General features: G+C 37.5%; 2 protein-coding genes across 2 annotated transcripts; both read left to right on the forward strand.

Moving 5' to 3' along the window:
- Window positions 1–2,173: 2,173 nt before the first annotated feature.
- LOC121644986 (acyl-coenzyme A amino acid N-acyltransferase 2-like) lies at window positions 2,174–3,371 on the forward strand (the record flags this gene model as incomplete). Its single annotated transcript, XM_041993259.1, has 2 exons — window positions 2,174–2,398; window positions 2,594–3,371. Coding segments are annotated over 2 exons (741 nt in total), but the record flags the coding sequence as incomplete, so codon positions are not given.
- A 976-nt stretch (window positions 3,372–4,347) lies between these two features.
- Window positions 4,348–6,937, forward strand: LOC121643832. The gene is made up of 2 exons (XM_041991386.1): window positions 4,348–4,702; window positions 5,108–6,937. The coding sequence occupies exons 1-2, from the start codon at window positions 4,459–4,461 to the stop codon at window positions 6,430–6,432; spliced, it is 1,569 nt and encodes a 522-aa protein (XP_041847320.1). The 5' UTR covers window positions 4,348–4,458; the 3' UTR covers window positions 6,433–6,937.
- The last annotated feature ends 2,368 nt before the right edge of the window (window positions 6,938–9,305 follow it).

A 9,305-nucleotide genomic window follows, 5' to 3' on the forward strand; every position in this document is an offset into this window, starting at 1 on the left:
TACTGCAACTCCTTACTGGCTGGCCTGCCTGCATGCTCAGTTAAACCTCTGCAGATGATCCAGAACGCAGCAGCACGTCTGGTCTTCAACCAGCCCAAAAGAGCTCATGTCACTCCACTGCTAATCGCTCTTCACTGGTTGCAGCACGCATCAAATTCAAAGCTCTGCTTCTGGCTTACAAACCAATAACCCAAACGGCTCCTGCCTACCTTCACTCCTTAATCCAGAGCTACACTCCCTCTCGACAGTTACGCTCTGCCAGTGAAAAACGCCTAGTGCTCCCACCACAGCGTGGTGCAAAACCAGTAGCTACACTCTTCTCCTCTGTTGTTCCCCGGTGGTGGAATGATCTACCAAACTCTGTCCGATCCGCAGAGTCCTTATCCACTTTTAAAAGCAAGTTAAAGACTCAGTTGTTTAAGGAGCATTTCCGCACTTAGCTTAACTCTTCTACACAACAGAATGAGTTAGAAAGATTTGTCCAGCTCTTTGGCTCAACCAAGTACCGAATAAGCTATGTGCACTTATGCCCAAGATAATATTGTGTGAGGAAATCGTGCGCTTATGCTTAAGTTGATATTGTTTGATGAAATTGTGATCTTTTATTTAAACAAAATGACTTACAAAAAAACAAACAAACAAACAAAAAAACAACAATCATATTCATGTCATATTCATCAAACATTCATCAATAATTCATGTTCAGTGATGAAGTGCATTTATCTAACTGAGAGTGGCACTACCATGAAGAATACTGCTGCCATGAAACAAGCATCCTCGCATTCATTCATCCTCATGATTGATGGCTAAATGTGTACCATCAGACCAGGATACTTTTTCCTGTGCCCTACTTCTGATGCTCGTAACAATTGAACGTATTTCAACAGTAATTGTTGTATTTTATTTCTTATCCTTTAGGTGTAGGGTGATAGGGAGTAATGGGGTGGGTATGGGCTTTTGGGTTGTAGGCAGCAGCTAGTAGCAATCCTTGATCCAAATAAACAGTGATAAGAGATATAAAATGTAAGCTGTGTGGCTCCTGACGCCTCTGTCACAGCCAGTATTAAATATATCAGATACTTAATGCTAGTTAGTGTAAAGCCCCCAGTTTGGAGAAGCAGATAGAAGTCCACAAACAAAACCTTAATGTCTTACTGTTTTAAACAGGGCAACAGTAAAGTGTATTTTAGAAACCTAGAGCAGGGGTCTGCAACGTTTACTCTTAAAACAAACATTTTTTATTAACAATCCCACAAAAATAAACATAGTTTAGAGTTGTAAAACCTGCTGGACTCTTAAATATAACATACAATAAAAAAAAACTGTCAACATTTTATTTGCGTATGTGTGCAGCATCTGTGCCAAGTTACAACAAAACCAGCAGCACTAGTTAGTTTGTTCTGCTATTATTAGTTCATTTCTTAACAATTTAATTACTGTTTAGAATTTTCTGTTAATAGCAAAGAAAAAACCAAGAACAAAGTAGTTGCTGCTGCTCTGATCTGGATGTGTGATGTAGAAATTCATTGCAAATTGCAACCGGCCACTAAAAAAACTGTGTTCAAAGTGACAGAGTTGAGTAATTTCAGTTACCCAATATATATTTTTCTTAAATGTATGTTTTATTTATGCTTATTTTAACTTTTTTACCTTGTCATCAGAGCACATTTTCTGAAGGAAACTGGAGATGATGCATTTCTCTCTTTAAAAAAGCAAAAACAGTAATTACTCACTGACAATGGGAGTCTCTAGGGTACCTTTTCTAGTTTTTGCATGTGGAAATGCAAAAAAATAAAAAGGTGTCCTGACCTGAACCTGTCGGTGGAAACAGGGCTTTATTTATTATAGACTAAATTCTGTGTTTTAAAGAGCCAATTTCAATTAGAACCATTGTGTTAAAAACCAGGTTAAACAGTAAAACTAGCTTAGCACGCTTTAATTTTTATAAAGATCTCCACAGTTTGTGATGCATCTGTTCTGGTCTTTTTGCTCTTTTGGTTTTAATGTTGTGGCTGATCAGTTTATAAAAGGTTATAAATTATATAAGGTATATATCATAGTAAACTTAGTAAACTCAGTGTCAGACTTTTTGGACTGATTATTTGAAAATGAGTCTGTCTTTGCTACTTTTAGACATTGTATACAATATGGCAAAATATTTAATCTGACTTGACCCAAATTGTCCTGTATTGTAGGAGAAGGACCGTTCCCTGCCGTGTTGGATTTATACACATTTGGTGGTGGTCTTTCTGAGAAAAGGGCCTCCCTGTTAGCCAGCAGAGGGTTTCTGGTTCTGACTGTGTCTCTGTATGGCCATGATGACCAACCAAAGAACATCAAGGAAATCTACCTGGATTATTTTGAAGAAGCAATCAACTTTTTAAGAAAACAAGAAAAGGTGAGTTGACCAAAATAAATCAGAGAATCTATATTTAGTAGTTTGTTAGCCAGTTTCTTTATCTCCTGTGGTCAAAAGGACGAGCTTTGTACACTCCTTAAGATGATATATTGATATGATCTACAAAAGAACAAATCTGTGCAGTGTTAGAATAAATGGAACAATGTCGCTTCTAACTGGCTTGTTTCTCCATAGGTGGGCAGTAAAGGAGTTGGTATAATATCTCTTTCAAAAAGTGGAGATCTTGCTCTATCAGCAGCCTCTTTCCTGCCAAACGTTGAGGCTGTTGTATGGATCAGTGGCTGCTCTGCTAATACAGTTTTACCCCTCTACTATAAGAAGAAACTAATTCTTCCTGCATTAATGTTTGATCCAATGAAATGGATTTCTACTGAGTCAGGGGCCATCATATCCAAGGATGACCTCAACTGGGACAGCAAGGCCTACATGGACAAGATGGTGGAGAGACTGAAGCATCATGGGAAGGACAACTTTGAGACACTGAGTTACCCAGGAGCAGGACACTATTTAGAGCAGCCTTATGGACCATACTGCCCCTCCAGCTTCCATGGAGTTGCAGGCAAGCCAGTCCTGTGGGGGGGTGAGCCCGCTACCCATGCAGCAGCCGAGGTCCACCTGTGGAAGAAGATCCAGGAGTTCTTCAGAACTCACGTAAGCTGTGATACTGCTCAGGCTAAAGCCAAGTTGTAAATTCGAATTGGATGATAGAAAAGCTAAAGATCAGGGAAACTGACATTGGTTGCTAATGAACTGCATAGTTACACCGATCTGGCCTTATAAAACTCTTGTGGGTTTTCCCAGAGTGCAATAGTCCAAAGCAAGACATTCACAGTGAGCCAGCAATAAGGTTATAGATATTGAATTCACAATCATTACATTATCATATGAATGTAATTATTAGACTTGAATCCAGCTTCTGCTAATTGTAGTAATTTACCTGTATAAAAAGAGCTGAATGAAATAGTTTGTTTTATTGAATTGACTGACATTTGTTTTAGCTTGCTAGAAATAAAAACAATAAAATTTTGTGTTTCCTACTAATGTTTTAGTATGTATGCATACATGCATTTTAAGTAGGAGTATAGAAATGAATCAGTGACTTTAATACAAACAGAACAAGTATTTGGTCGTGCTGCAGTGGTACTGTTGTAGCACAATTAGCTGAAAAACTAAATGCATGATATGCAGTTAAATTTTGCAACTGGTGTGCATGTGAATGTTTTAATGATCTCAAATAAAATGAATTTGTTGACTGATGAGCTTTTACTCTGTTAAAATACTGTACTCTTCCTTTGTTAAAATCACTGTAAATGTTCTGTCCATTTTTGTCCTGTACACTGGTACAGTACAGTACACTTAGCTAATAATTTAATGAATCAAGTTACACTTTATCCTCAGTTCGTGTGAAATTTAATGAAATCAAATCAAATCAAACTTTATTTATATAGCACCTTTCATACATACAAATAGCAACTCAAGGTGCTTTACAGATAGTAAAATCCCCCAGAACCCCAACCCAATTTTTTTCCATTACATTGCAACTGAACCTACATACAAAGCTAATAAAATATAATTCATGTTTGGATTATATTTGTTATTGCATATAATTTAGTAAATTAAGGCTGCCACCAAGATTATATATATATATATATATATATATATATATATATATATATATATATATATATATATATATATATATATATGTTTATATGCATGTTTGACATGATAGAAAAAAAACTACTTTATTTTTGTTCTGTTCTTTTTATTTTTTTTTAAATCCTAGTTTAAGGTAAATATTTTATCCACTTAGCGTTAGTGAGAAGCAAGGTGTTTAGACAGTCCCCTAGACCCCTGTGACCTGACGCAGAGAACGTATGCCGCGTTGAATCATGGGTAACAGAGTTCTTTTGCTACTTCTGCGCTGGTGATACTCGATGCGCCATATTGAGAGGATTTCACCTGCGGACTTCCCTCTCGATGGTATGGAGTCGAGGCTGTGTTTTGACCCGGTAGCGTGATTGAGGAAAACCCTCGCCATGCCAGGACAGTACTGCTGCGTCAACGGCTGTCTCAGCCGCTCACACAGTCGTTCACAGGGAAGGGTAAACAACGGAGTACGCTTTTTCGCCTTTCCTAAGTGGAAAAGACATGAAGGGAAAGTGGTGGAGGAGGTAACGAAGAGACGCAGAATAGCGTGGATAGCTGCAGTGAGAAGGAAAGACATATGTTTTGACCACATAACAGCATCAATGAAAGTGTGTTCTCGGCATTTTCACTCAGGTGAGTTCTTTATTATTTATTTTAAAGTACAGTAGCCTTTTTTTTTTACACGTGGGTAGTTGCCGTGCAACTATAGACGCCATGTTGTGAGCATCTCCGTTGTATCCTGGCTGTTTTTTTTATGCAGGGACTCAGTACATTTCTACTGAAGATAACCAAATGCTAAACATATCTGCTCAGTGCAACTGGTGATGTGTGTGTGTGGACCAGAATTTTAACCAAAAACAGGTACCCAATCTGCATCAGAGGCTCAAGGATACAACATATTAATTACTTATGCAACTTCTGACCATTTTCTGTCCACTCAGAGCATTTCAAAATTTTCTTTTACCAATATAAGCTTTTTTTTTAAAATAATTTCAAATTAGCATTAGTGTCTAACCAACTCAATCAATGTACTTGCAGGACAACCAGCATATGAAATGTTGGAGTCTCATCCTGACTGGAAGCCCTCTTTGCATTTGGGCCACAGTGAAGTGAAAGCGACAGACAAAGAGAGGTTTGTTCGTTTGGTAAGAAGACGAGGGGTCACAACATTGAATAAAATGGAGAACAGCACTCTTCAGGAAGTTAAGGTAAAAGCACAAGAAGAAGAGCAGGAGGTGACACCACACATGATTGAGGTGGTGGTAAAAGAAGAAGAGGAGGAGGTAGAGGTGACGCATGAGGAAGATGATGTACCACAAACTCCTAATGAGGAAAGCACAGAGGAGCCTTTGCTTGACTCAAGTGTGGATGAAGAAATTGTGAAGGAAAATGGACACCTAAAAAATGAACTTGCTGAATTTAAAATGACAGAACAGTTCTTGAAGGATGACGATGAGAAGGTGAAATATTACACTGGACTTCCAAGCTATGCCACATTTCAGGTCTTATTGTCCAATATCATGCCGTTTTTGCCTCATGAAGAAAGTGAGTTGACTCATTTTCAGATGATCCTGCTCACCTTCATGCGTCTGAAGTTGGATCTGCCGATGGAACACATCAGCCACCTACTTAATGTCCACTTACAAACTGCTAGAGCAGCATTTAATAGCACAGTCAGAGTTTTACATGCACGCTTGTCTCCGCTGGTACGCTGGCCAGACAGGGAGAGGTTGTGGGTCAGCATGCCTCACCAGTTCATGGAGGCATTTGGAAAACACCTTGCTGTCATCGTAGACTTCATTGAAGTTTCTATAGAAAAACCTTTCAGCCTTGAGACAATGGCACAAAGACTTTCAAGCGATGAGCGCGGTTGCACTATGAAATATCTCATTGGCATCACTCCACAAGGAATAATTTCCTTCATTTCCAAAGGGCTGGACGGGCGCACCAGTGATAAAGAAATAACAGAGAGCTGTGGTCTTCTGAACAAGCTTCTCCCAGGTGATATTATTTTAGCAGGACAAGGGTTTGATATAGAGGAAAATTTAGGAATGATGTGTGTTGAAGTGAAGTTGCCAGCATTCACAAAGGGTGCCCATCTGTTGGATGCAATGGATGTGGAGAAAATGAGAAAAATAACACATCTCAGAACTCATGTGGAGAGATTTATTGGTGTTGTACGCAACACATACAAAATATTGTCTTCAGACATTCCCGTGAGTATGGTTGAGCCTCGTAAGGGTGAAAATGTGTCGTTCATAGAAAAAGTTTTAACAGTTTGTTGTGCTTTGTCAAATGTTTGTCCAAGTTCAGTGTTGTGTGCAGTTCCAGAAATTGATCAATTATGGCTGAAACAGCTTTAATAATTTCAGATTTTGCAATGGGTTTATACTTCACATGCAAATGCAGTTTTTTGGGGGGTCCTGAAGCCAAAACATTTACAGTGTGAAGATTTTCACAGATTCAGACTATAAATGGGGTGAACAGTGGTGTTTGGGAAGAGAAACTGCAGCCAGTTGAAGAATAAAAGCAGTTAATAGGCCCAAATACTGTATTTATATTTTTAACAAGCACAAAATAATATTGCACAGTGGCTTCTCTTTATACACAACTCAAAGGTCGCAGCTCAAAAATATGTTCTCAATTTTAAGGGAAAGAGCAAGTGAAAATTCTGTCAGCAGAAAAAATGCCTTAATTCATGTCCAGTTGGTTGTAATACATGATTTTCTTTCTAAAGCCACAAGTGTTTTTTAAGGAATCTTCTTATAGTCCTTTAGAGCATATATATTTAATAAGCATAATGCTCACAATATTTTTAATGGCTTGCTTTTGTTGCTTATGAATCGTATTTATTTCTGCTGATAGCTAATAAAGCATTTAAATGACATTCCTCTCTGGGCTTTATTATTGAGCATTTACAAAGAGTGTGTGCAATCATTCAACTCATGAACCTGGACTTGAAGTTTGGCCTAATATTTAAATTTGGAGTATTATGTTTATTTACATCAATCTTAATGTTGGAGGTGCATTTGCATAAGCAGGTAAGGTTTATTGGAAAAAAAAACACAGACATTACACAATTAAACACATTAGAGAAGAGACTGTTGCATCTTTCAACCCCACAGGCCAAAATGTCAACTTTATTCACAGGTGTGTTGCACAGTTGCTAGTTTTATGTGACTGTGCTTCCACTTGCATTTCTTGTGTTCTTTATTTTTTTTTAATTTAAGGTTTCATCACTGCTCTGGATAGTTATGAGGTTGTGGTACAGTTATACATTATGGGCACCAGGGGGAGCTAAATTAGTCTGTGCTACTGAGTCTGTTTTGCTTTCTATAGCTAATTTTTATGCCAATATTCACACAAACAATAAATTTGTACCTACCCAGTTCCCTTCCCCACAAATTGTTAACTACCTAATGAATTAAAATATTCAGACACAGAGATTCAAGTTATGATTAAAAAGGCATTTTGGCTGTGTGTGTTCAGTAGACTGTAGGACAGACAGTCTGTGCATATGTGTTTCCCAGGAATCAAACCAATCATAAATTATTACTATGACCACATTCCAGTTATAAACAAAGTATTTTATCTGAGCAGAACAAATTAAATTACTTCAACCCAGTATTTATACATTTATTTGTGTTATGTGAAGAGTTGCTTTTTTAAAAGCAAAAGGTAAAAAAACAACAAAAATCTACCACTGTAATCGGTGGGTCTTTATCGCTTCTTCGGGGACGGATGTGTCTGTGGGAGAGTACCCAGTTAGGTTTCCTCTTTCCTGTTTTTTTTCATCCCGACTTTCTGTATAACCTCTGGCCAAAGCTTTGTTCGCATTATTTGAACAAATCCAAACAACTGAGATAGATCATGTGGTTCCACAATGTTTTTATATTTACAAGTCTAAGATGTAAACTTGAACAAAATGATCTAATGTTTCCAAGGTGAAACTAATTCAAACATGTAAAATTTGCAGGAACTCCCAAAAACTGAACACTTGTTAGATTCAGTGATGTTGAGATGAAATGGCTGCAGTCTAGCCAGACTGTGGACATGTGTCTTTAAGACAGAAGATCTAGCAAGATCATGCACCATCTTGGAAAAAAGGAAACAAAGGACTGTGAAACAGTATGACATTATCTGTCGCTGTCTAAAAAAAAAAAAAAAAAAGTTAAATTATGCTGAAATAGGCAATGCTAACCACCAGATGATCAACAGCAAACATGGCTTTTAAGAGCATTTTCAGGATTATAAGGAATGGAAGTAGCTCAGTTCCTCTTGTGGAAAATTGTAGTAGAAACTTTAAGTAGACTTTTTTCCTTTGCATGAGAAATGGTAAATAAAAATGTTCTTAAATACAGACTTTTCTGTAGAGCTTCCTTTAAGACTCCCCAGAAAATGCTGAACATGGCTGGTTACCCTGAATAACTTCAACAAAAACAGAGAACAAAAAAGGAGAAAATGTCAGGCAGTTAACAAAACATGACCTATTAGTAATCATCTGCCTAATATTTCTCCCTTGAGGCTTGCCGCAGAGTTCATAAAGATGGAGCAATTCTTGATCTGCTGCCTTGATTTATGTAGCAGCTTTGCTGAAAAGCCCCTTTCTCTTCCTCTTCTTTGTTTCTGTCTCATCAACCCTTTTAGCTTTTAAGAAATGGGGTTTGTTCTACTGTCTTTACCTGCACCAAGCTTTATCTGTGTCAGTAAAAGTAGATTGAGTTAGAGCATAGCAACATATGTTTGCACATAATTTCTTATGTTATTTCACAGGATATATTCATATGGATGGATGTAGAATGCCTTAAAAATGAAAACAGTTGAAATTTGACTTGGATAGGAGCTGTGATTGGACAGCTTGTACGGATTTTAAGAATTTTTAGAAAATAATTTGGTTAAATTGTTCTATAAACTCCTTGCAGTTCTTGTTGCTGCACAATACTCCATCTGCATTTATATTTCTTTACCAATCTTTGTGTATTTGGAGCTGCATGTCTGAGTGGATGCATTTTTGTACAATTGTAATCGTTTTACAGTGAGATTCACACAAAAAAGGGTCAAATTCTTGTCATCTAAACCATAAACTGTTAGTTGCTCATTCCACAACTACCAATTTTTAACATGAAGCTTTTACTGTCTGAAATCCCAAGTGGCATCAACAGCTCATAAAATGTGAATGTTGCTGCTGAATGTCAGACAATTGCAACGCTTATATCGCCCCACACTCCTGTCTGAA

The sequence above is a fragment of the Melanotaenia boesemani genome, chromosome 8, assembly GCF_017639745.1.
Source record: "Melanotaenia boesemani isolate fMelBoe1 chromosome 8, fMelBoe1.pri, whole genome shotgun sequence".
NCBI classification, from domain to species: domain Eukaryota; kingdom Metazoa; phylum Chordata; class Actinopteri; order Atheriniformes; family Melanotaeniidae; genus Melanotaenia; species Melanotaenia boesemani.